This window comes from Peromyscus eremicus, chromosome 3 (genome assembly GCF_949786415.1).
Source record: "Peromyscus eremicus chromosome 3, PerEre_H2_v1, whole genome shotgun sequence".
NCBI lineage: Eukaryota > Metazoa > Chordata > Mammalia > Rodentia > Cricetidae > Peromyscus > Peromyscus eremicus.
Genome location: NC_081418.1, coordinates 125,485,295 through 125,510,420, shown reverse-complemented (window position 1 = coordinate 125,510,420; position 25,126 = coordinate 125,485,295). Strand labels below are relative to the sequence as shown.

The following is a 25,126-nucleotide window of genomic DNA, read 5'->3' as shown; positions in this document are numbered from 1 at the left end:
GATCACTTTCTCTGATGATTGGACCCCTCCACCACCCACAGGAAACTTCTTGGGTCTTTGACTTCACTTTCAGACCTTCCCTCCCAAATTCTGGTTATTGGTAGTGTCTCGCAGAGCTAGGCTGCAGAGCCACACTTGGCCAGCAGGGGTCACTAGCACACACAGCTGCCTGCTGGTGTGCCAGGCAAATTAATTCTTAAATCATGTAGGTTTGAAGGTCTGCAGCTCAAGTTTCTTGAGAAGGAAGGAGACACACATTTTTACAGCAGCCTCTTACTGACTTGCTGCTGACGCCTGATTAAGCGAATATTCAGGCTGTCAGCGACAGAAGAGCCCTGAGCTCAGAGACTCATCTGACTCTGCAAGGAGAGGGACAAGGGGCAGATTCTGTGGTTTCTAAGTTGTGTGACTGGGAGGCAAGTCACTTGATTCTCTGTGCTTCAGTTTTCCTTATCTGTAAAATGAGCAGGTGGTTGTGTGAATTAAAGAGAGAGAGAGATCTGTTCAACATTCAGTTCACAGGAAGCCTCTGTAAAGCAGCCGCCATGTACTGTATGTAGTACGGTGACTACAGGAACGACAAAGGCATCCAAGTAGGCCTGAAATACCACCTCTCCCCATGCCGTCTGGTCTATAATGCTGAACAGAGACCACAGCCTTTAATTACAGAACCAAGATGGTTATGAAGGTGCATCCTGTGGATACTCGAGGACGGGAGGGAACCCAATAAAGACCGCCTGCTGGGAACAGCCATATGGGAGTCGATCCACATCTTTTAATTTTTTAAAAGGAGCAGACAATCTTATGCTCTTTGGGTTGCCAATAAAAAGTTTGTTATGCAAAACCGTCCAATCCTTTTCATTTTTAATAATACTGTAAATATCTCAGAAAGGATATATTGTATCATTTCTAATGAATATCAAAAAAGTTGACACAAAGACATGTCCCCTTGCTCCCTCTTACCCTCCCCTCCTCCCTACAGTTACCCAAATACTAGTATGAAATTACAAAACAAAAACAAGACAAAAAAACAACCCCCAACCACAAGCCTCCCTCTACCCTGCCCCATGAGTAATGTTATGAGTGTCAAGTGTTAAGGGCCACATGTACAACACGTGTGTCTGTGATGACAGACATTAGGGATCTGTCTGTCTGTCCATGAGGGAGTTGGTGGTAAGGAGCAATAGCAGCAATGGGCAGCCTCCCTCCTCAGGGGTGGTGGGGGACAGCAGTTGAGGACCAACTCACAGGTTGTCTTCAGTATGACGTTGGCCTTCCCAGAAGGAATATGTGGCCTGTTTGTGAGCAGCTGGGTCAGGGGCATGCCCTGGACAAGTGTACAACTAGCTGGGGAGTGCTGGGCATTTGGCTCAGCCATCTCAGGCTTTAGGTGGAGGCAGGGGAGGGGGTTGGGGGGTGCGGCTGGGCAGAACAGCTCAGAGTCCAGAAGCTTTGGGGAAATAGAGCATTCAGGTCTTTGACAGGACACGGGAGCCTTAGTGTGAAGAAATATCACCTTTCCAACAGATGAATCTAGGCAATTACAGGAAGAGAGAAAGGACGCCCCTCTCCCACCTCCCATCCCCCAATAGCTGGGCAGACAATACAGCTGGAAAACCCAGCGGATGCGGAAGAGAGAGGTCAGTCCAAAAGGTCTGAGCCAGGCGGGAGGGCACAGTGCCAGCCTCCTCCTGGGGACCACGTCTGTTCTCTATTTCCAAGGAAGAGCCTGAGGGATGGATGCCCAGTTCCTCCCTCTGGTAAGTGTGAGTGAAGGCTCCTCACACCTGGGCAGGTGGAATGACTCCAGAAGATGTCTGCCCACAGGATCTGCAGGAGTGGCAGGAAGGTAGAGAAGAGGGCAGAGGACAAGAGCGGGCAGAGGTGGTATAAGGAAGGGGCCCGTGGGTGGAATCCAGCCCCGGGCCTCACTAGCTCCCCTGCAGGGATGGCCATAGATCCTGGCCAGGCAGCTGCAAGAAGAGGTGGTTGCTCTCTGTCCATCCCTACTAAGGAAGGAGGGACAGACTGATGGCCAAGAAGGTTGAAGAGATGGTGGGACCCCCTGTCACAGGGGCTGGGGATGTGCTGTTCTCCAGGGATCAGGGCTACACTAAAACTCCAGTTGTTAGGGAAACACACTTCCCCAACATAGTTTGTGATAGGTTTGACTTAAGATAAGGTTGGAGGGGGTCATAGCAAAGAAGGATAGAGAAGAGGCCTGCAAGTCTCTGCAGGTCAAGGTCAAAGCAGCCCTGCGAGGCAGTGAGGCAGGGAATCTTTCCCCGCTTCAAGGGGAAGACTCCATTCTATCCCCTCCCTCAATCTGGGAGATGGAGAAACTGAGGACCAGGGAGGGAAGGAAGTAGCTGCAGACACTGGATGGGACAGTCATCAACTCCTGATTACTCAGGAGCCCTGTGGATGGTGGGATGCTTTCTTCACTGTCTTGCAACTTTGACATGTGGAAGGTCCTGTCATTGGAAAAGGGGAAGACCAAAAGAAAATAACAAAACAGAACAAACTGTCCCTAGGGTACAGAGGAGGGTGGGCAGAGAAGGTCCAAGACAAGGTCAGGAATGACTGAAAACCAGAGGCGGATGGGCTCTGTTCCCTCACTCCACTCGCCCACAGCATAAAAGTTGACAGTATAATACAAGGACTCTAGAAAACGTGGGTTGAGCCACCTTAGGCCAGGATCTGCTAATCACTGTACAGAGTTATCTTGGTAAGTTGGATATGCCCATGATCACGGGAGTGAGGCGAGGGTCCAGGGCACACAGTGGCCGGCTGGGAGTTAACTTGTTAATAGTCCTGTGCAGATGAGCAAGCCCCTAACATTAGGTGAAGTACAAGGTTCAGGATTCATTTACAAGCAGGGAAGGAACGGGGGAGAAGGATCCGAGTGGCTGGTGGGACTCAGAAGTGCGTCTCCTTCTCTGTGATGGCAGAGATGGTACCGTCGCCCTTGACCTTGGCCTCACAGTCATTAACGGTCACCGTCCGTGGGCTGGCCCCAAGCTTGCCCCGCATTTTCAGATCAGCGCTGGGGACTGTCAACTTCTGTAATTTCTAGATGGTTGAAGAGGAGAAGGCTGTGTGAGCAACACTGCCGGGGCCCAGGGTCTGTCCACTTCTGCCTCCCCACCTGTATAGATGTTCCTTGGTGCTATGGAGCCACCAGACTGAGGGCCAGGCCCTGGCTTTGCCTTGTTCCTCACTTCGGGGTGAGGCATTACCTCCTTGAGTTCCCACCACCAGAAATGGGGATGGCTGAGGTCCCACTCCGGGCAGTAGGTGAGAAATAAGGAGATGGAGACACTTAGTCCCTGCATCATGACTGTAGAAGGGGACCAAGACTAGAGAGTCGGGTTCAGGGCCTGCCACTCCATTCCTGCCTTGGCAGCAGGGGGAGCTGAGCTTTGAAGTGGCCTGATGGTTGTGCCAGCCAGTCTCCTGACCTCTGGCTGCATCCCTCTATCTGTGGGCCAGGATGGCAGGCGCTGGCTGTCCAGAGGCTCAGAGACTTCCAAGGCTACTGATGTAAACGTTGGTTAATCAGAGTCCTACCCTGCCCTGGGCTTGTCACCATGCCACTGCAGTACAGGGGAAGCTCCATGTACTGAGCTCCTCAAGCTATGCCTAGAGGCAGGCGTCATCCCTAATTCAGCTTCCACTCATAGCCTCAACCTCTCACAATGCATCTCGAGCATGGACCCCACCTCAGCACCATCTGCACGTCCTTGGACCAGGACTCAGGAAGCCCTCCTGAGCATGGGCCCTTACCTGAAAAAACGCTGCAAGGACTTTGGAGTGACTTAGTACTCAGGGACAAGGTTGGGCCTCCTCTTTTAGGTAAACGCCATGCCGCCTAGGTAGGATTAACACTCAGACTCATAGGAGCTGATTAATCGTGCCTCTCGTGTGCCAGGCTCAGGATGTGTGGACAGGTCTCAAGGCCTGAAGCTGGGCTAGATCAGAGGCTCACTCTGTAACAAGCCCTGCTGCCTGGGTGGGCAGGGTATGAGCTAGGGTGACAGGAAGAAGCCAGGAAAGGGCTCGTAACTACCAGGAGGCTGCTGGGGGGGCTGAGCCAGTGGTCCTAGGTCAGTTCCCTCTGGACAGTTTGGTCTCGATATCAATTAACCAACTGCCCTTGACCAACACCTCCTGTAAGCAACAAAAGGGACCTTCTCCATCTGTCTGCCTCTGCTGGAGCCCAGGAGGGAGCATTTTAGATGGCACTTATGTTTCCCTATGGCCTGTCAGAACTGACATTTGGCCAAACCTCAGCTCAGATCCTGATTCAAATGCTTTCCCTGTAGGAACCCCCAGGCCTCGTACACCCTCTATCCATTAAGGGGTGCTGACTGCCTGTTCGGCAGGTGGGGAGGCTTTAACCCGGAAGTCTCACAGAGGTGCTGCTGGTACCTTTTAAGGAGGAACACCTGCCAAAGAGGAGCCTGCCACAATTCCCCTTCCATCCAGCCCAGCCCTCTACCCCTGCTTCCTCCACCAACTGCTCACCTCGGGCAGGGTGCCCTCTGTCTTCCACACCTTGATGAAGATCCAGAGCGGGATACATAGCATGGAGGACAGAGCCATGAGCCAGCCAATGCCATAGCCCCAAGCTGGGTATGTGTACACGTTGTTGTACTTGAGGGGCTTGTACTTGACCAGAAAGAAGATGAAGATGCCCTGTGGGGAGGCAGACAGAGGTTCTTGGTGGTGTCCCTCAGCCCTGACCTACTCCAAAGGTCCAGGTATCTCAACTGTCCACAGTGAGCCTGTGGTAGAACTCTGGAGGGAAGCTGGTCCGACAGTCAGAACACAGGGGCTTGGGACCTCTCCAGAGATGTGATGTCTGTCCCCTCTCCCAGGATCCTCTTTCTCAGCTTCTTCCCACTCAGAGTTTATCTTAGGGCCCTCTTGAATCTGTTATTCTGACCCCTTCAATTGGGAAGATAAGCTCTGATGCCCCCAGAGCCAGAGAGAGGACAAAGAATAATGAGACCATTTTTCTGTGAAGCCTCCTCTCACCAACGCTGGCCTGGGGCCTGGTTCCAGCGACAGCCTAACCCTTGACCCTCCTCAGGGCCAGCCTCAGCTGAGCTGGCTGGAGCTGAAGAGTGGCTAGCTAGCAAACGAAGGGACTGGAAAAGGCTTTCTGCAGGCCTTACCGCACAGATCCCAGGGGTCACAACTTTCCAGCACCACTTGATGAGTGACAGTGGCCGGTAGCCAATCATGTCCTCGATGTTGTCATAGAACCGGTTGCTTCCTATCCGGAGGAAAGCAGACAAGCATAGGTGTCTCGGAGCAGAGGTAAAGTGTGTGTGGGGGGGCGGGGGCCAGGGCTACCTTCCCCAGCATGGGACGTGGAGTGCTTGGGCTTGAGTGCTGAGTGCCTGCATGGAAATCTGGGTCCCTTGGGTGGCATTATTAGGTGTGAGAAGTGCGAAGTCCTACTGTACTCTGGGAAGGAGGGCCCTACAGAGGTCCTTAGGTCAATGGTAGAGGTGCGGCTCCCTGTTCCCTGCTAGAGATGTGATGGTTTTCTCCAATACATACTCCCACCGTGAGAGGCCTTCACCAGGACCAGAAGCAATGAAACCACTCAATCTTAGACTTGAACTCCAGAACCATGAGTTCTGCTAGCCCTCTAGTTCTTAAGTAGCCCATGTTGGGGATTTTCTTTGCAGTGGTGCAAAGCCAATAAACACGATGGGCAAGGTGAGGTAGACACATGGGTGATTCACAAGGTTTGGGGCTCTGGAGGCGAGGGCCTTCTGGGCTGCTTGTATGACTAGTAGTTATTGCTCCCAAGCTACATTCTGTTTCTCCTTGAGACAGCAGATCTCATCCTGATTTGTGTGAGGACCAGAAGGTAAAATGAATGAGGGCGTGGCTCATGCTAGTGGCTCTGCCTCAAATCTCCCTCTGGGACACAAATGGGGAAACTGAGCCTCAGAGTAGGACTGGCCAGAGATCGGGGTGTCTGGGTCCTGAACAGCCTATGCCAGGGTAAAAACGGGAAGGTGACAGTAGGAAGGAACCTGAGTCCCGAGGGGAAGTGCACAGATAGATGCAGCATGCCAGGTCCCAGGGGCCCAGCCACCACTTACCATACACCCAGCCGATGCAGACACACTCAAAGATGGCCACGAAGAGCAGGCACATACCACTGGCGGCGTATGAGTCAAAAAGCTGGAAGATGTACATGCCTCCCTGCAGGTAAGAGGACAGACACACAGACAGACACGTGGGAAAACAGGGTCAGTAGGAGGCCTCCGTGGCATCCTCTCTCTGCTTTGGCAGCTGCCAGCCAGTGATTTGCTCATCTCTAGTCCGAGTGCTGTACTCTCTGCAGCTGGGTGTCGCCAGGCCCAGATCTGTAGAGATATCGGGGTTGTAGGTGGTCCGTGGCATCAGAGGCGCCACTGAAACCAGAGTGGAGGGGGCAGATGGCTTCAACATATTCTCCCCAGAGGGTCAGCTCCAGCAGCCTCCAGGCAGGCCTCACTGCTGCTACTCTTGCCCTCTGCCATCTTTTCATAGGCTTAAAATTACCCTTGGCTCCCTCCAACCTGCCCCACCACCCATTCTCAGGCAAGTGGCCTCACTTTGCATTTGGTTAAGTTATTTCAAAGCTCAGCTAAAATGTCACTTCCTCTGAGAAGTCCTCCATCCTCAGCCTCACTCTTTCTTCAGGTTTCTAGACTTCATTGTCTGAACTTACAATTTAATCCTAAAAGTACCACGCTACATTCTGTTTCTCCTTGAGACAGCAGATCTCAGCAGCTGAGAGCTCTGAGCTCTGCCTGGGAAGCCCCCGCACCTTGGTCCTTACTGTCCCTCCAGCCCACAGTAGGTCCCTAAAAGATGTCAGTAGAATCACCTAGAGCATGGGCTCTGTGGCATGCTACTGTCTGGCTTGCCCAGAGCTCAGAAATGGACACACAGTAAGTGCACGGCTCATCTCTGGGATGAATTACCGATGAAGGTTGCCTGTGGGCTTACTCTATAACACATGGTCGGCCCCTTGATGGCTGGCCTTCATCGACCAAAGTGAAGAAACCTGGCCTCAGAGTGGGCAGCGTCTTCCAACAGAGGGCCCAGACAGAAAGAGATGTGAGGAAAAAAACATGTCTTTACCTAGTGCTTCTACTGTGGCCTCCACCACCATGGACCTCAGCTTCTCCATCCTTCCAACACAGACACAATGCTAAGCTTCCAAGTGATCTTCCTGGGCCTCCAGCCCCAGTTTACAACCACTGGTGTGTCCAGCTTCATGGGCTGAGTAGCTACCAGATTCTTCTTTCCAAGGAGCAGCCGCAACCATGTCAGCCATCCTAAACCCCTTTTTATACTCTGTTCCCTTAGAGAGCCCTAACAGACCTCTTGCCATTCCCCCCAAAACAGTACAATGTAGCTCTTCACATACTGTTTATATGATGTTAGGCATTATGAATAAACCAGAGATGACTGGTCCTAGGAAAATAGGAGGGACCCAGGAATCTGTAGATTTGTTGTTCATGGGGCTTCTGGTGTGCTGGGATAACCGTCTGAGCAAGTCTGAAGATGAAATTCGGTGAAGCCCTGCCCCTCGAAGTCTCCTTCATGAGGATTTGGGGGTGGAGAGAGCATGGGAGGGGAAGGGAGGGGGAGGAGAGGCCAGGTCTGGATTTGGGCAGAAATAACATCTGTAAGGAAAATCTTCCTGGTACATGAAGAGCACAGATGCAGGGAAATCAACATGAAAGAGCTTGGAAGGGTCAGGTTGGGGAAGTCGGGGAAGTCGAGGCAGTGGGCTAGAAAGCCAGAGTGTGGTTTCAGGGCCTCTTGTGTCTGCCAAGGGGTCTCACTGGGAACACGAGTCCCCCAGTAACATCCCTTGGGCTGTCTTCTACCATGCGTATTCCATAGCTCGAGACCACGTGTTCCCTCATCTGTCTCCTCCGAAGACTGAGGTGACATCGTAAGGAAGACAGGGCCACACACAGCACCAGTGTGAAGAGAGGGTTGAGTGTGCAGGGCGTGCGGAGACTGTGGCTAACTGCAAGGCCCATGCACCATCTGGACACACGGTTCTGGCCGATGGTTGTTAGGGGGCATGGGTGTGAGGCCTGATGTACAGATTTTCTGGAATGTCCCAGAAGTCAAATTTTTTACAGGAAAAAAAAATCTCTTTTTAACATTATTAGTGATATCTTCATGTTTTGAAGAACACAGGGAGAGTGGAGCTAAACAATCCCCAGGCCCTGTCTGATGGGAGGCTGCCTGTGATAGCAACAGTGGACATTAGAGTCTGTCAGCTCCCGGCATGGGTCTGAGGCACCTGACTAGCAGTGAGTTTGGCTTTCTGAGTTCAAACTCAAGATGCCCCTCCTAACTGCCCAGATATCATTAAAAAAGAACTAAGTAGCTTTCCATGAACTTCCCAGGAGTGCTTCAGGTCACACATTGATTTCTGCTCAGCCACAGGTTGCACGTACCAAAGACAACTTCTGAGTCTCGCCAGGCCTGTCATTACAGACACTCAGGAGGCTGAGGTGGGAGAATCACAAGTTCAAGGCTCGCCCCCCCCCCACACACAGAGCTAGTTCACATCTAGCCTACTCAATTTAGTGAGACCATCCAAATAAAAGGTAAAAAAAAAAAAAAAAGGGGGGGGTAGGGGTATAGCTCAGGGGTGGAGCTCTTGCCTAGCATGAGTGAGGTAAGTTCAGTCCAGCATCAGCACTGAAAAGGACACAAAGCAAGACATTTGCTGAGTCTAGGTCCCCTAGTGACCTAGGGTGCTCTATGGTCTATGGCCCATTTTCTTTTCTTTCTTTCTTTTTTTTTTTTTTTCTTCAAGACAGAGGGTTTCCCTATGTAGCCCTGGTTGTCAGGACTCCTCTATAGACCAGGCTGGCCTCGAACTCAGAGACCTACCTTCCTCTGCCTCCCAAGTGCTGGAATTAAGGGCACACACCACCACGCCTGGCTATGGCCCAGCTTCTTAAGCTGTGCAGGTCATATACATGAATGTGGAGGGTGTAAAAAAAACTTGGCAAAGGCTAAAGGATTCTGACTGTACCACGACTGAAAATTAATTCAAAATCAAATCTGTAAGACGTCAGAGGTGTTTTCTGGCAGTGCTCACTGGTGTTGCACTACGTGGCCTCACCAGAGCCACGGTTCTGAGTACATGACACTCTGTGCCAACGCATACTGCCTGAAACATTTCAGATTCAAGACTGCATGTTACGAACTGCAGTGTTTTTACTGTACATATAAAGGCATCTGCTCTTCCAGAAACATAATGGTTTAATTATGGAAAACAAAGACTTTTTGCATTTTCATTCCTGTTATTTTTTTTGGTGGTAGTGTGTGTGTACTTCTCTTCTTTGGGGTTTACTGCTGTGGCTTTATCTATTGCCTGTGTTTTCGAGGGTGTATCTGACTTCCTTAGGTTGGAATTTTCCTTCTAGTGCTTTCTGTAGGGCTGGGTTTGTGGATAAGTATTGTTTAAATCTGGCTTTGTCTTGGAATGTCTTGTTCACTCCGTCTATGATGATTGAAAGTTTTGCTGGGTATATTAGTCTAGGCTGGCATCCATGGTCTCTTAGTGTCTGCATTACATCTGTCCAGGACCTTCTGGCTTTCAAAGTCTCCATTGAGAAATTGGGTGTTATTCTGCTGGGTTTGCCTAAAAAAGTCCCCTCGCCACATAATAATTAAACAACTAAACATACAGAATAAAGAAAGAATATTAAGGGCAGCTAAGGAAAAAGGCCAACTGACTTATAAAGACTTTTTGCATTTTCTCAGTCATTCCTCAGTGTGTATCAAGTTAGGATATCTTTGCATTATATTATTAGAATGTTTGATATTTCTTTTTATACTTAATAAAATGCATGTGTGTGTGTGTGTGTGTGTGTGTGTGTGTGTGTGTGTGTGTGTATGCATGTGAACTGTGCTTTGGTTCATGTGTGCAAGCCAGAGTACAACTTGTAGGAGGAGTCAGTTCTCTCCTACCTTGTGGGTTCTGGACCAAGCTCAGGTTGGCCACCTTGGTGGCATCTTTACTCACTGAGCCATCTTGCCAGCCTCAGAGTGTTTGGTCTTAAAAACTGCTATTTAAGGTGCATAAAAGATCATTCAATAAATTTGTCTTGGAATTAGGACAGAATCAATTTCTGAAAGTACCCTGAACATGCTTCTGAAGTTATGAACTATATATTTATGCAACCAGGGTTCTCAGTATTGATGATCATAAAATCAAAATATTGATCAACTCTGAAAACTATTAAAGATATTCCACATCCTGTAGTATCAAATACTCAGCCAAGATTGGATTCTTTATGTAAGCACATCTACCTCATTAGTACACAATTTTGCCTTTGCTTTAATAAATAAAATTATATGTACACCAAAGAACTGTTTTCAAAGAAATTTCTTTATAATCTATTATCAGCAAATGTTTGGTTTGTATACTTATTTATTATTATTTTTATGTATATGAGCAGTTTTGCCTGTATGTATATCTGTGCACCACATGTGTGAAATGCCTATGGAGGCCAGAAGCTGGCATTGGATCACATGTGACTGAAGCTACAGATGGCTGTGTGCTGCCACATGGGTCCTGAGAATCAAACCCAGGCCCTCTGCAAGAGCAGCCAGTGTTCTTACCCACTGGGCCATCTCTCCAGACCCTGTATATCGATTTTATATGCCTATATTTCCAGGGCCACATACAAATTTCTTGAGTGAAAGGGGGCTGTGTGTAGCAACACTTAAGAATTCCTGCTCTGATGTCCATACGCCATCGCTTGGTGACAGAGTCCTCAGAACACAGCTCCGTTAAAGGATCGATGGCTAGGTTGGATATAACTTTTCCACGTCTCAATGTACGTATTGTTTCTCCCCTCCTCCAGCAATTTGATGACAGGCATGACTGTGTCCCTACAGGGAAACTGAGGCACCAAGAGGCAAGGCCACTTGCAGCAGGATGTCACGGAGCTGAGTGAAGGGACCGAGAACCGAGTGGCAGGGCCACTAGTCACACTGCTGTAGTGGAAGATAAGAAGCAAGTAACCTGGAATTTCCTTAGAGCCAAGCTTTAACCAAGTGTAAATGAAAGAGAGGCTCTGGCAGGCCATTACCATGACGACTGAGGCTGGCATGGCCCACTGGGCCCACTGTGAACTTTTTCAGCACAATGGCTTGAAGATAACCCTCTGTGGGGGTGGAGGGCTGACATGTGAGGCTGCCCAAATTCCTGCTGATTAATAGTCTCAGTTGGCTGGAGCGCTGGTGCCCTGATGGCCCCCCGGGAGTCACCATGTACCCTAGAAGAGTGCCCTGTGCACTTGGGGCAACCCAGGGCAGGCTGTGGTGGGGGTCAGCAATACCCACAGCAACATCTTCCCATTAGCTTTTTCAAGGCATCAGGTTAACTCCTTCCCAATTTGTATGTGACAAATGACTGCATTCTGTGTAATTAACCAGTGCTTAATGAGGCCCTACTCGCTGTAGCCCGGCCTCCCTACATGGAGAAACACAAGACAGAACCACTGCAGGGAGAGCAGGGACTGGACCCTCCCCCACTCACTGGCTCAAACAGTGACTGTCACTCTCACTAATGTGACAGTGCGTAAGAACAGCAATCACTCAGTCACTCACATCCAACACAAGACCTGAGCTGCCCCCAGGGCCCTCTGGCCGAACAGGGTAGGTTCCCGTTCTCCTGGACCTTTGGGCCTGAAGGACGACAGGACAGGTGAAAGGCTGGTCAGGGATCTTTACAACAGCCAGAGGGCCAGGGCCAGGGGAAAGGCTGATCAGGGATCTTTACAACAGCCAGAGGGACAGGGCGTGAGCTGGGAACACAGTGGCCCAGGTAGGGAGATGACAGCCTGATGCGACGGGACCTTCCCTGAGACTGGGGCCTGGGAGGGAGGTGAGGAAGAGGTCTCTGGAGATGGCTGGCCCCTGTTTCACCCCATCTGCCTGATGGATTCCAGTTCCCCACTTCTTCTCCCCATTTCTCACACAACCTCCGTGTCTCTCAGCAACGGATCTCCCCATCCCCCTCTCCCTGCATTCATTATCTTCGTGCATTACGGGGAGAAAGACACCTAATCTCACCTTCCAAAGATACCTGTCACAGGACAGGGACAGAATGGCTGTGGGGTGGAGTGAGCACATGGTTTAGAAGACCTCCTCAATTCGGGGTCAGGGAGAAGCCCACCTCACCTGCAGGGACAGGAAGAAGGAGGAACACACGGGAGGCGGAGGCTGGAACACACAGCCTATTCCGAGAGACGTTCCAGAAAAGCCACTATTGAACTTGAAGCCATCCTGACAAGGAGCTAGTTCTGAGCCTGAGAGCTGACATTGTTCTCTTCACTGGAGGGTCACCTAGTCAAGGGATGACTAGGGAATCACTGTCTGGCCTGACAAGTCCCCACGTGAGTTGTCTGGTCTAGCAACCTTTAGCACCGACATGGTGGGAGGGGGGGCAGAGACCTTGTACTCAGAGCTCACTGAGTCTGTGTCCATTACACAGTATCCCCAAAGGTAAAGCAGGTACCCCAGTAGCACTAGTAGCAGAGAAGGCTCTGGATGTGCCCAGAGCCACAAGGTCTGAGGTCTTGGAGCTGGAGTGTGATGGAGCACTGGTAACATCACTTACCTCTGTCAACATCACCAGGCCTAGAAAATAGGAGATGATGGACAGGGCCAGGATGAGCAGTTCTCGCCGGTAGCCCCGCCGGAATACCTTGGGGTACATGTCTACCACAGCAGTCACAAGGCTCTCCACACACACAAACTAGAGGGAGAGACACAAGGAGTAAGTAAATCCCAGGAAAAGGCCAGTCCATGTCCCAGGGGCTTCCTCCTCGCTGGCCTGCCCTCCGCCTTCACACTCCATCCCACAGTCACGAAAGCAAGCCCAGCACCAACTAGCTCCAGTATATCCATTGAATGGACCCGGAAAAAGATGCTGAGAGAAGGGAAGCTACTGCCCAGGGTCACTCGGCATGCCTGCCCTCCAGACTGATGCCTCCTCCTCCCTCATCGATGCCACTTCTTGTTCTGGGGTTTGTGGGTTACAGCAGACCCAGCCTTGGCCCTTGAGGCAAGGCAGGAGTCTCAGAACTGTCCTGGGAGCTTGATAATCTGCTGGCAGCAGGCTCAGCCATTGTCTTTGACTTCTAGGACTGTGGCCGTCCCCTGCCCTATGACAGGTGGAAAGCCACACCCAGCTCTGTCACCCAGGTGTTTGGTGGCAGAGCCCAGCTGTGGACCACTTGCTTCTGAGGTGGTCTCCCACCTTTGTGCTGCAATGGAGTATGAGCTTGCTAGTCACCATGTTGGGAGACTCTGCACCCCTAATCGTCTGATTCACATCTATCTTCCCAGACAAGGTGTTTGCATTATACAAAAAGAGTTGCGACCCAGAGAGGGTAGTGATGCTCTCAAAGTCACACAGCTGGGTGCTGTTCAGAACTGATGCTCAACTCTGGTCCTCGGCACTGCCTCCACAACAGGGGCTGGTACTGGCACCCTTTCTCCGGGGTCTTGTAGGAGGGAGATGGGACTCAAAGAGGGCTGCTTACCCAGGAAGCTAATGAGGTATGGGGTGTGGACATGTACAGGTAAGAGGCAAGCAGTCTGGCTATCTGCCCCAGCAAGTCACTCAGCAGCTCTCAGCCATGACTTCTACTTTCAAACCCAGACAACGAACAGGGGTCCTCGTTCGTGTGACTATCAGAGGGTGGGCTGAATGTGGCCCAGGAACATGGCAGAAGAGTCAGTGAGCCCCGCTCAGTGGGGCATGAGCAGAGTCCATGCCTCAGTCCCACCTCCCCTGTCAGGCAGGAGCCTCTGCCTGTCACACACCAGCTGCAGAGCCCTGATTTCCGAAAGGCTTTGCCGACAACAATGGAAGGGAAAGTTATCAGCAGAAACAGCCGGCGTGTCTGCAGCACAGCTTAGTGGTTTCTGGGGAAGGATTCTGGCTCCGGAGAGAAATTGAACGTGTCTGGATTAACAGACACACCGGGCAGGGCTTGTGTATGCAGTGACTCTCACAAGGTCATGAGCGGAAGCAGTGCTCATCCGGCTAACTTGGGCACTATCCTTCCCCCTAAAGCCGGAGGATCAGGACTGCTTCTCTGGTCAAGCAGCGGTTCTCTTCTGCATAGGCCTCCAGCATAGACTTGTCAGGACACCTAACTGACAGCCACCATCATGGCTGGATGCAGCTCTCTGGGCTCTAGACAGGCAGCTGTTCTCAGCAGCAGGCAGGGGCTGTGTTCCAGGCCTATGGGGCAGAGAGAGGCCATAGGCTTCAAGCTAGGAGGCCATGGGGAGGATGAGAGTGGGCATGGAGAGCAGGGAGGGAGTGCAAGCTGGTGTAGAGGGATGAGGGAACGGGGCATGCCGCTCACTCCTAGAGCAAATGGACCTGCTCCAAGGGCAACAGTTGCAGAGGGAGGGAGGGAGGGAGGGAGGGAGAGAGGGAGAGAGGGAGGGAGGGTGGGAGGGAGGGACAGAGGTCCACAGGGACTAGTGGGCATACAGCTGTTGGATGAAGGTGCTAAGGCACCAAGAGGATGCCAAGAACATGTCGTGGAGTCCTCGTCACAGGCCCAGAGGAAGGAAACTGCCTCTCCTGTGTCCTAAGCGCTCCATGGTTTGGTAGGCATGGGGACATGGGGACCCTCGGTTACTATCAGCCACAGCCCACCCTCTTTAGGACTTCTGTTTCTGCTTTTCCAGGAGCCTCTGGCTGGGAGTCAATTATCAGAATGGAAGGACTTAGGATATCATTTCAAAAGTTTAATTGGGGGCCACAAGTGGTGGCGCACGCCTTTAGTTCCAGCACTCTGGAGGCAGAGAAAGACAGATCTACATGAGTTTGAGGCCAGCCTGGTCTACATAGCGAGTTGCAGGAAAGCCAGAGCTACACAGAGAAACCCTGTCTTGAAAAAAAAAATGAATTGGGATCTGGGGACTTAAATTCCATCCCCACATGGTTGATGGAGAGAAGTAATCTCTGCAAGTTATCCTCTGAACTCTATATGTATACTATAGCAGGTGTGTACACACACAAAAGTAAATAAATGAATGAATGAATGAATAAATAAATAAATAATTGCAATAAATTAAAATAAAACAAAGCTAAAAACAAAACAAAACCCAAAACACTTAAATTGGGAATTTGTGGTGAAGTAAACAAGAGGGCGGGACACCAAATAGATGTGTCTGTGATTGGCGGCTACCAAGAAGGTGGCAGGGCTGCTTGGTGGTCCGATGACTAGGAGAGGGTTCTGGGGCCTAGAAGCTGCAGCACCTGGCCTGTCTAGTCCCTGTTCTTCCCTTCCTGTCCCTTCCCCATCACCTGACCTGCCTCTCCCCTTCCCTCCCCTCCCCTCCCCCACCCATTACCTAGATGTCCCCTCCCCTGCCATCCCTTTCCCTCTTTCTGCCCCTCACCTGGCTGTCCAGACCCAGGAAGATGAGCATCATGAAGAACAAGGTGGCCCACAATGGGGAGAGGGGCATCATAGTGACAGCCTTGGGGTAGGCGATGAAAGCCAGTCCAGGGCCTGGAGGGGAGGCAGAGAGGTCACTCTCAGTGTTTCCATCTGCAGGGATGTAGTGATGCAGGCCACTGGACCCAGGTCCCACTCAAATCTCCTGTCCCTACCCTGCCGACACTGCTGTGTTAACATGGACCTACAGAAAAGTATGTCACTGTGCAGAGGGCCTGGAAAGGTCAAGGTTCAAGCCAGGAATGTCTGACCCACAGATCTTCCTCTGTATCCACCTGCCACCTGCTTTCATATTGTCCAAATATTCTCACCGGGACTGGACATCAGCTGAGTCTAAGCGAGAGTGGAATAATCTACCTCAAATGGTTCTTAGGATAGCGAGATGCCACCAAGCAAAGAGTGTGCAGTAGAAGAATTTATTATAGTACAACCCATATACCATAAGAGCCCAGTGTAATGTGCATCCCAGTAGATTCTGAAAACATGTTTACACCACAACCACCATCAAGATACACAGTATTCCTGTTGCCTCTAGCTGCTTACCACCTTCACATCCTCCTTCATCAGCATCCTGGGCAACTAGTGCTAGGATTTTTTTCATTTATTATTTACAAGATTAATTTTAAGTTGCATGTATGTGTGTGTGTTTGTGTGTGTGTGTGTGTGTGTGTGTGTGTGTGCATCTGAGTGCAGTGCCCATGGAGGCCAGCAGAGCGTGCTAGATACCCTAGATCTTGAGTCACAGGCAATTTTGTTACCTGAAGAATAGTACATGTCCCTAACCTCTGAGCCACCTCTCCAGTTTTTTTTTTTTTAATTTTAGATTAAAGTTGCTTGTGCTGTTTAAGATGAAATTGTGGGGGGTGACAACCACACACTTCACCTATGACATACTGATTTCAAATGCAGTCATGCCGTTCTGTCATTTTACGCTTGAGGCTCCATGTTTTTGCCAACATTTGATACTGTTATTATTTCAGGTTTAGTCCTTATAGTGACTGTGCATTGTTCAATCACTTTGGTTTTTAATCTGTGTTTCGGGGTGCCTTCAGTGCTTACTATTCACACAATGCCCCCCTTTATTGGCCCATTTCCTTTTTATTGCATTGGAGCATTTTTTTAGCTGACAGGAATGTAGGCATTATGAACATCTCCTGGCCCATCTTATTTTTAAAGAATATTTATTTTTTCTGTGTATGAATGTTTTGCCTGCATTCATGTCTGTGTGCAGTGCCTACAGGGCCCGTAGAGGGATGGATCCAGGCAATGGATCCTCTAGAACTGGAGTTACACAAGGTTGTGATCAACCATGTGGGTGCCAGGAATTTAATTTGGGTCCTGCGAAGGAGCAGCCAGTGCTCCTAACCATTGTGCTCCCTCTCCAGCCCTTTTGTCTTTAATGCTTTGAAGTATTTAATTTTTCCAAACTATGTGTTGCTAGCATATAAAAACTGAAGTGTTTGTGTTTATAATCTTTTATGCTTGATCTTAGTGAAATACAGCAATTTTCATGAGATAAAACCATGGAATTGTCCTAAGTCCTTCTCAGAGAAACACCAGGGTAGGCTGCTGCTGTGACCCCATCCCTTGGCTAGGCTGGTGTCGGCATCATCTCCATTGTGAAGCAGTGGTTTTCCTCTCCCGGGGAGCAGAACTTGGAGGTTACATAGGACTCTGCTCCTCTCAGGCCTCCCCTGTGATCTCAGCCTCCACTGGAGCTTTGCTCCTATAGCCATTGTTAGGACGGTGTTCGCCTGAGGATGGATCTTCCTCCTTCCTTCCACACCCATTCATCAGGAGTCCGCAAGGCCACTCACTAGGTGATGCGTTCATGCCCCCGTGGGCTCCTCAGTGTTCAGTCTTTTCTCTGGGTTGTGATCCAGTAATGATCATTATTTACTTTGCTGTTCAAATTGTCCCAGCACAGGCCATTGGGGGCTCCTGCAGGTTGGTTCTGCATCCTTCTGATGTGTCCCCAGACTTCTCTGGAGCACAGCTTTATCTTCTGGCTTCACTGTGTCCTGGTCCAGCCCTGGAACCGATTGCCTCTTCAAGGGGCCCTGGCTGCAGACAGTGATGTTTAGAAGCTCAAGTCTGGACATGAGGGGGTTGTGGTAACTGGGGGTGTCACTGCAGGTGGCTCCCCCAGCACATTTATCCCTCCTGTGCATGTCTACATGTTTCTGCCCACACAGGGAAACCAGGAGTCCAAGCACACATATCCTGTGACTTCCAATACAGTACATTCTAGTACCTGCTCCTCAGAGGACAACAGTGGCCTCAGGATCTATATACATTTACCGATTTAGTCCACCCACCATGCACGTTCCGTTCAACAGACTCTCTAGTTCAGAGTCCTGTTCTGACACAAATACACTACAGTTATTGTTTTCTTGTTTCTTCTCCAGTGCCCACTCAGCACATCATGTCTGTCTGTTCTCTGTTAGTTCTGTGATCCTTAGTACCCAGTGTGGCTACAGGACTCACTGACATTCCACAACACAGTGAGGTCACTGTTCCTAGCTTGTATTCCATTTTGGGTCCCACTCCACTTTGGATGGGATATGAGACATCACCCAGGGTCAAGGCTAATAAGGAAGACACTCTAGGAAGTACTGTACCTTCCTTCCCTCTCTCCACCCTTGCCCCTTCTCCCTCCCTTTTCTGCCCTTCATGACAATAGCCATTCTCTCTAATTTCTAGGCCTCTCTGTACCTCTTTTGCACAGTTGACCACACATATTTTCTTTCATCTCTTGTCTTTCTCCCATGAGGGACACAGAGGAACTTTTTACTTTTTTAACTTTTAAATACAAACTTTTTTTGGGCAAAGTCTCACTGTGTAGATCAGGCTGGCATTACCTTCCTTCTGCCTCAGGCTTCCAAGGGTACACCACCATGACCAGCTCTCTACATATATCACTTTAAAAATATTCTTTAATTGATATTTTCTTGATTACTTTTTTAAAAATTTGATTTTTTTATTTGTGTGTGTGTGTACATGCGTGCACACGCGTGCATGTGCGCACCCTGCCTGTGTGAGTTTATGTGTACCACATGAGTTCAGTGCTCATGGAGGCCAGAAGAGGGCATCAAATCCCCTGGAGCTGCTGTTACAGGTGGTTATGAGCTGTCCAATGTGGGTGCTGGGAACCAAACCTGGGTCCTCTGCAAGAACGGCAAGCATTCATGACTTCTGAGCCATCTCTCCATCCCCTTCTGATAATTTTTAATATACATACATGGTGTTACATGTTGTCAACATCTTTTTTTCCATATCCATGGAGATACTAGGTTTTTTGTTAATCTGTGAATACAGTGCCTACTATAATGGAGTTCCTAACAGTAAACCAACCTTGCATTATTCCTGCAATGGTTCTTCTTGGTCCAGACACATAAATCAGTTTATTTCCATGTTTCCCCACAGTGTTTACCACAGTGAGCTTTCTCTGTTAGTCTCTATCCTCATCATCTTGTATCTTCTTCTGATTCAGTACCAGGCACCACCATGCCCAGCTTTCATATTCAAATGTGTTTGTCAGGGTAGCAGTGTTGGAAGGTGGTTTTTTAGAGGCAATTAAGTCTTGAAGAGGTGACCAGGTCAAGAGGGATTAATGTGTGTTTCAGGGGACTGGATTAGTGCTTTTGAGAATGGAGTGGTTCTCATGGGTGGACTGTTAGAGAGGATCCACTCCTTGGTACCCACCCTCTTTCTGTGCACCCATCCCACTGCCACATGGCTTCTGCCATGTGATGACTCCATCATGTGATACCTCCATCACGTGATGCCTACATCATGTGATGGTGCTGCATAAGATACCCAAACACATAATGCAACCACCAGATCTTCCTTTCTCCAGAAACTATCAGCTTAAAAAAAAAACCACATCTTTAGAACTTATCTAATCTTAGGTTTCTGTTATAGGAGAAGAAAATGGCAACAACTGGAGAGTGTGGCCTTGAAAGGTTTTCGTGTTTCACAGCTGATCTGTGGAGGAGCATGATTCTTTACCAATTTGTGGGAAATTCCTGCTCCTAACTGTTGTAGTAGTGGTGTATAGCCCTTCTTTTCTCTCTCTCTCTCTCTCTCTCTCTCTCTCTCTCTCTCTCTCTATATATATATATATATATATATATATATATATATATGTGTGTGTGTGTGTGTGTGTGTGTGTGATGTGTGTGTATATATATAAATACAAAATATGTACACATCACACACAAGCATGCATATATATATATATATATATGTATATATAAAATGTGTATGCGTTTGCCTGCTTAAATTTATGAGTATCATGTAAGGGTAAAAGCTTCCCATTTTTTTTTTTTTGGTTTTTCAAGACAGGGTTTCTCTGTGTAGCTTTGCGCCTTTCCTGGAACTCACTTGGTAGCCCAGGCTGGCCTCGAACTCACAGAGATCCGCCTGGCTCTGCCTCCCGAGTGCTGGGATTAAAGGCGTGCGCCACCACCGCCCGGCTCCCCATTTTTTTTAATACTTTCTCAGGCTTCATGTGAATGTACGTGGCCCTGGACTTTGGCCACGATGTATAAGTGGAAGTTTCTGTCCTGCCAGCCAGCTCCTAAATAACCACACAGAGACTTATTATTGATTATAAATGGTCAGCCAATAGCCTAGGCTTGTTACTAACTAGCTCTTACAACTTAAATTTACCCATATTTCTTATCCATGTTCTAATATGTAGCTTGATACCTTTCTTTAACACAATATGTTCATCTTCCTTCTCTCTGTGTCTCCTGGCGACGTCACCCTCTTTCATCCCAGTGTTCTCTCAGTTTGGTTTTTCCACCCAACCTCTTCCTGCCTAGTTACTGGCCAGTTGGCTCTTTATTAAAACAATGAGAGCAACACATCTTCACAATGTACAAAAGGATTATTCCACAGCACTGGCCCCCTTTCATTGTTGATGTTAGTTGGATTGATTTGAATGAGAAATGTCCCCCATGGGCATTTGAACAGTTGGTGGTGCTGTTTGGGGAGGCTGTGAAACTTTTAGGAGGTGTAGCCTTGCTAGAGGAAGTACATCACTGGAGGCGGGATCTGAGAGTATACAGCCTTGCCCCACTTCCTGCTGGCTTACTCTGCTTTCTGAATGTGGTTGAAATGTGATCTCTCAGCTTCCTGCTCCTGATACCATGCCATGCCTTCCTGCCATGATGGACTTTCTATCCCATGAAACTATAAGCCAAATAAACTCTTCTGTAAGTTGCTATAGTTATGGCATTTTATTGTAGCAACATAAAAGTCAGTAATACATTAGTAATTTGTATTTTAATTTTTTTCCTTGTTAGTTTTGCCAAGGAATTATGGCTTTTGTTCATCTTTTCTAATAGAGCTTTTGGCTTTTAAAATATTCTCTATTAATTGTAGGAATTCTCTTTATTATTTCCCTAGTCCTACTTATCTTGGATTTAATTTGTGTCCCAGTGTGCTACCTATTATGGTAAACATTTCATGTTTACTTGAAGAGAATTTTTCTCTGAGGTTGTTTGGTGCAAAGGTATATGAGTGCCCCTTCAATGGGCTGAGGAGCTAAGCACACTATGAGGGACACAGTGTGTAAGGCAGTGCTCACCTCTGATGTCATCTACTTTGACTCTGACCCAACCTCATTGAGGACCATCTCTACCTTCAATACTCAGGACCCATAGCACCTTTTCATTACAGTCTATTTTTTCAGAATCCAAGTACCATCTTAGTCAAGAAGGAGTCATCATGGTGAACCATCACCCTGATCATAGTATATTTGATTCAAATACCTCAACTTTAGGCTGTGACATATGTAATGATTCCATATGTAGAATGGAGTGGAAGAGCAGAGGGGAGGTAGGTTCTCTAAGGTGCAGCATGTGTAAAGGGCCTGGGGTGGAATATGGTGCAGAAGTGAGAGAGACCACTGAGGGACAGTGGTAGCGAAGTGGGTGGGGTGGCTCCAGCATCCTGGGGCTGTTCAGGCTGTGCTCGGAGGCTGCTTTGTAGACATGACACCTTGGGGTTGAGTGCAGAATGGAGCATGTCCAAAGTGAGTGGTAATGGGGGCAGGGGGGTCGGGGAGCAGGAAACAGAGTAACTTGGGAAGTAAATGAAGGCTTTGGCTCCCTAATGAGGAAGGTCTGGGCTTCCCCTGCAGGCGACGGACTGTGGATGAAGAGAGTGGCCACATCCTGAGAAACAAACCCAGGACAGGAAGACTGCAGTGGCCACATTATCCTCACCCCTTGGCCTTTCTACACCCACCTCTGCAGACTTACCTGACTCCGCCACCTCAGCAATGGGCACTCCCTGCTCATACGCCATGAAGCCCAGGACCGAGAAGATGGCAAACCCAGCCACGAAGCTGGTGCCACTGTTCAGACAGCAGAGCATGATACAGTCCCTGTGGGGAAGCAGTAAGAGGGGCCTGAGTCAGTGCAGGCAGAAGAGGTAGCTGCTGGAACTTTCCCCATCTGAGACCAGGGCACACTGTGGGGCAGGCAGAGAAGCATAGACACTGACAGCCTCCGCTTTCCATATGAAGTATTTGTGGTTCAGAGAGGGTGGATAGCTGGCTCACAGTCACACAGCTTTCCCTGCATTGCTAGAAGACAAGGTAGGTCGCAGGGAGAGGGGTGTGACAGAAAGAAAGGGGCCTGGTTTTGTACTCCAAGAGAGGGAAGACCCAGGAGACAAATGCTGATCTGATTAAGGAGAGAAAGCCCAAAACAGCAGGAGGGGACCATGCTCCCAAGGCACAAAGCTCAGAGGGTGAGAGAAGCTTTCATGTGAGAAGCCAGATGAGTGACTAAGGACCATAGACTTGCAGCTCCAGCAGCTTCCTGGGGAGAGATTTTGCGGTGACTCCCATCCTGGCTGAGCAGGGGAGAGGTGTTGTAGTGGCACCTATCCTGGCTAAGCAGGGGAGAGGTTTTGTGGTGACTCCCATCCTGGTTGAGCAGGGGAAAGGTTTCATGGTGGTACCTATCCTGCCTGAGCAGGGGAGAGATTTTGTGGTGGCACCTATCCTGGCTGAGCTCATTACCAAGCAATGCCCTGCTTTCTGCTCTACTCAGGTTCTGTTCAGTGGGCCAGCTCATGGAGGAGACTGACCAGAGCTGTTGCTTTGACCTGCTCTAGAGAGTTGCTCACCAGCAAGGAAGCACCGACGTAAAGCCCCAACCAAGGGGAAAACAGACAAGTGATGGAGTTTTCTGAAGATGAGGGTGATGGCCCAGAGTCTTGGCCCACCCTACCACAGGCTCTAGAATTCAGCCTCTGTAGTGCGGGCTCACAACTCAGATCACGGTGCATGTCAGTGCCTTGCTCTGTACGGGAGGTGCACTTGGGTGGTCCTGACCAATAGTGTCCCAGAGTGGACTGACATTGTGGCCTTAGCTCCTGGCCCAGGAGCTGGAGCTTAAAAGACCCCTTCCTACTGGATGGAGCCTCCTGCCGACAGCACAGAGCATCTTTTTGTATTCCATTGGACAAAAATCTGCCTTGGCCATCCAACAGGCTGGGGCGGGGCTTGAGGCTGGGGTGGTCTGGAGGGTGAGGCTCAGAGCACCTCTCTCAGCTAGCACCCTGGTTCTCTTACCACCCCTTCAGCCTGCCCCCCCCTCTGTAGTACACTCTGGCTTACCCAGAAGCTCTGCAGCTATTGTGTGCAGGACTGAGAACTTTCCTCTCTTCCTCGTGCATTGTGCTTTTTGTAATAGAACCAAAGGTAACAGCAGTGTTGGGGACAAGGCAGCAACGACCCTGGTAATGAGGGCACAGTGGAGAGAGCACTAGATAAGGAGTCAGGAGCCTGGGGCTGTGATTCTCCCTGCAGGTCTTTTCTTTGTAACTGACCTTGATAGAAAGCATTTGGTAGCAGGGCCTCATGGGATGGATTTTTTTTTTTCTTTCAAAAAACAGGGTTTCTCTGTGTAGTCCTGGCTGTCCTGGAACTCACTCTGTAGACCAGGCTCACCTCGAACTCACAGAAATCCACCCGCCTCTGCCTCCTGAACGCTAGGATTAAAGGCAAGTGCTACCATGCCCAGCTGTCATGGGCTGTTTCTAATCCCCCCACCTAGGGGCAGGTTGGAAACCCGGGTCCACTGGCTTGGGCTTAGCTATGTGACCTACTTTCAGACAGTAAGGACATTAGCTGACGTGATGCAGACATTTGATTAGTGTCCTCTTAACTGGACTTGTCTTCTATCATTCTTGTGATTTTTGCCCCCCCCCCCTCCAGGAAGAACTCCCAAGGGAATGGCAGTCCCTTCAAGCCTGGGCTGCAGGATGCACACACAAAGAACAGCTTTGAGCCTGACCTGAGGCCAAACCCACCCACTCACCGCCAGGACAGTTTCCCTAGCTAACCTCAGCCCAGGAGTATGAACACAAATGCTCAGCCCCTGGAGCCAGGTCTACTTGTCATGAACACTAACTACCACGGCAGCAGAGGAGTGGTACAGGTCCCTTTAAAGACCTCTTCCGACACAGTGAACGCCAGCTGAGCTGCTAACCTGACTACTGTCTAAAGCCCCGTTTGCCTCTACTCTGGAAGACACTCAGCCTAAGCCAGGAAAGGACCACACTATTCCTGAGGCAGCAGGGACTCACTTACACATTAGCTAGTATCTTACTGTCCAAAATCCAGTCACAGGTGCCCTTTGTATCCTCTCCAAAGCCCAAACCGTCCTAACGTATCCAGCTGCAGGGATGGAAGGGTCTGGAGAGGAAGGCATTACTCCATGCTTGCTACCTTCTGGATTTCTCCCATCATGTTTAAGGTGCCATGGTGTGCCAGCCCTGTGTTAGGTCCTCCGAATCCCAAGACTGGAGGTGAGGGCCCATTGTCAGCGAAACTACGGTTGGGAATCAGTCAGTCCTCTCAGATGCCCTTTCTGGAGGCGAAATGACACTTCCTAAGAATCAAGGTTTCCAGGGCCTGACTGTGGGCAGTTACTTTCAGCCACCATATGGCTGGGGATGGCAAACGTCCCTCTCTGCAAATCTCTCCCATAGGCCTCTCAGATCACTTTCTTGTGTTTGAGTTCTCAGGGACGTCTGACCCCTTCAGCTCTGTGTGTGGATGCCAGCCTCCACCTGTGAGCACACTCAGCCCCACAAGGCTGGGCCCTGCCTGGCTGGGCTGTCCCATCCCTCTCAAGCCCTTCCCTGACAGCTCCCGGCAATCTCTAGGGCAGGCTTACATAACTGGGGCTTTGAAGTCAGCAGGGGCTGAGCTGGGCTTGCATGAGCTCCAGAGGTGACTAAGCTGTCAGGAGAGGGGATTAATTGACTGCTGGGCAGACCTGTTTGCAGAACAATCTGGAAACAGATTTTTGCAGGCATCTGCTTTGTTCCACTGAGCGACCAGGAGAGGAGGGAAAATCCTGCCTGCTGAGTCCCTGCCAGCGGTGGGTTGGGACAGGCCCCTCTCCTACCCCACACCCGCGCTGAACGCTCTTCATTTTCAGGTCGCTGCTAGATTGCTGGTTGAAAAAAATCACCCACATTCAACCTTACATATATGGTCTCAGCCCCCGAACATATTACACGTCACTGTTATGACTTTTAATTTA

At 49.7% G+C, this 25,126-nt stretch overlaps 1 protein-coding gene across 1 annotated transcript in view; it reads right to left on the bottom strand.

Moving 5' to 3' along the window:
* Positions 1-1,865: 1,865 nt before the first annotated feature.
* Slc6a11 (solute carrier family 6 member 11) overlaps positions 1,866-25,126 on the bottom strand; it is a 117,774-nt gene continuing 94,513 nt past the window's right edge. Inside the window, exons 8-14 of the mRNA XM_059256839.1 lie at positions 21,824-21,948; positions 15,493-15,605; positions 12,683-12,820; positions 6,126-6,228; positions 5,181-5,281; positions 4,528-4,698; positions 1,866-3,072 (exon numbers count right to left, since the gene is read on the bottom strand). Coding sequence (XP_059112822.1) covers positions 2,920-3,072; positions 4,528-4,698; positions 5,181-5,281; positions 6,126-6,228; positions 12,683-12,820; positions 15,493-15,605; positions 21,824-21,948 — 904 coding nt within the window. The 3' untranslated portion in view covers positions 1,866-2,919. The remainder of the gene's footprint in view (positions 3,073-4,527; positions 4,699-5,180; positions 5,282-6,125; positions 6,229-12,682; positions 12,821-15,492; positions 15,606-21,823; positions 21,949-25,126) is intronic.